At 49.7% G+C, this 1311-nt stretch overlaps 1 protein-coding gene across 1 annotated transcript in view; it reads right to left on the bottom strand.

The window, feature by feature from the left end:
• Positions 1-1311, bottom strand: part of camk2d1 (calcium/calmodulin-dependent protein kinase (CaM kinase) II delta 1) — a gene marked incomplete in the record, with an annotated part of 97977 nt that overhangs the window by 29159 nt on the left and 67507 nt on the right. Inside the window, 1 exon segment of the mRNA XM_042228207.1 lies at positions 542-614. Coding sequence (XP_042084141.1) covers positions 542-614 — 73 coding nt within the window.

Here is a 1311-nt window from a genome sequence, read left to right as displayed (position 1 = left end):
GCGGGGCGAGGGCAGCCGACAGATGCAAAACGTCAGCTTACTGCTGCAGGTAAGCAAACCTCAGACACACCCGCTTCATTTGATTGACAAATTAGAGCTTCGGGAGCGAGCCACAGGAGAGCAGCATTAGAGAGACCGCTGTGGAGGCATTAGTGCCATTACCCACGATGAGACGCCACAATGTGCTCAGCAGCTCCACGTAAAGCATTTGACCTGGTTACAGATGCAGAGCTGATGTGAGGCCGTCGTTCCTGGAAGGACCATTCAAATTATAGCCTCACACTGAATTTCCTGAACAGTTGAACTTAGCACAACAATCATTACCCAACAACACTTTTGACACTAAGCAGACGCTGCTCTTTAAAGAAACAGGCGCGCAGCCATTGCTGGTTCCTTGCATTTTAGAGAAATGTTCCAACTTTTGCTGGTGAAGACCAAGTGTTTTGATGAGAACTTCAGAATACTGACATGGAAAAGGAAAGAGCATAACTGGAAAGCATCAGGACAAAAGGACAGAGAGAGACCGTTTGTATCGACTCACCTTGAGGTCGCGGTGGACCACGCCCATCTGGTGGCAGTGCAGCACAGCCTCTAGGATCTGCTGAATGCAGTGACTGCATGCAAACACCAGGGGGCATGGGTTAGTGACGAGCTAACACTCATATTTGTAGCTGTGAGCTTGCTTTGAGCCTCGGGGAGCTGGCGTGTTAGTGGGCGGAGCTCAGTAATGTGGCAACTCGCCGCCCAGAAGCTAAAATTAGCAGCAACTTGAGGTAATTTGGCTGAAAACGGGCCGTTCACTCAACAGGGCTTTTTCTGTGCTGCCACAGTTAAAACACATCCTGGAACTTCATCATCATCCTCACACACAGCTCTCTGCCCGAGCCTCAGAGCAGAGGTTAGATCTGGAGGCGGGGCAGAGAGGCGGAGCTACAGAATAGTGTGGTTTATTACAGGAGCTGACACAGTGTGTCCCTTTACAGGATAATGTTACAAACTTTACTGAAGACAACATGTGAATGACAAACCAAATATAGTGCTGCAGGTTCACTACATGTTTGTGTAGGTGACATGGTTCCTCCTAACATGGAACATGGATGCAGCATTACAGACATGTAGCGTCTAATGACACGCTCGGGCTGAAGCTACACGGTCCAGACGAACCAACGCTGAAGAAGAGCTGGTTGACCCGTGTGCGTTTGACATCAGGTGACCAGCTCAGGTCCGTGTGTGCCTGCACAGTGGCATCGATCCTTCAGAAACTCACTGCAGCCCTTAGTTGCTCCCAACACAATGAAGGAGTGTGCAAAC

This window comes from Haplochromis burtoni, unplaced genomic scaffold (genome assembly GCF_018398535.1).
Source record: "Haplochromis burtoni strain Fernald_Lab_line unplaced genomic scaffold, NCSU_Asbu1 Contig_311, whole genome shotgun sequence".
Lineage (NCBI taxonomy): Eukaryota > Metazoa > Chordata > Actinopteri > Cichliformes > Cichlidae > Haplochromis > Haplochromis burtoni.
This window is presented reverse-complemented; position numbering and strand designations above follow the sequence as displayed.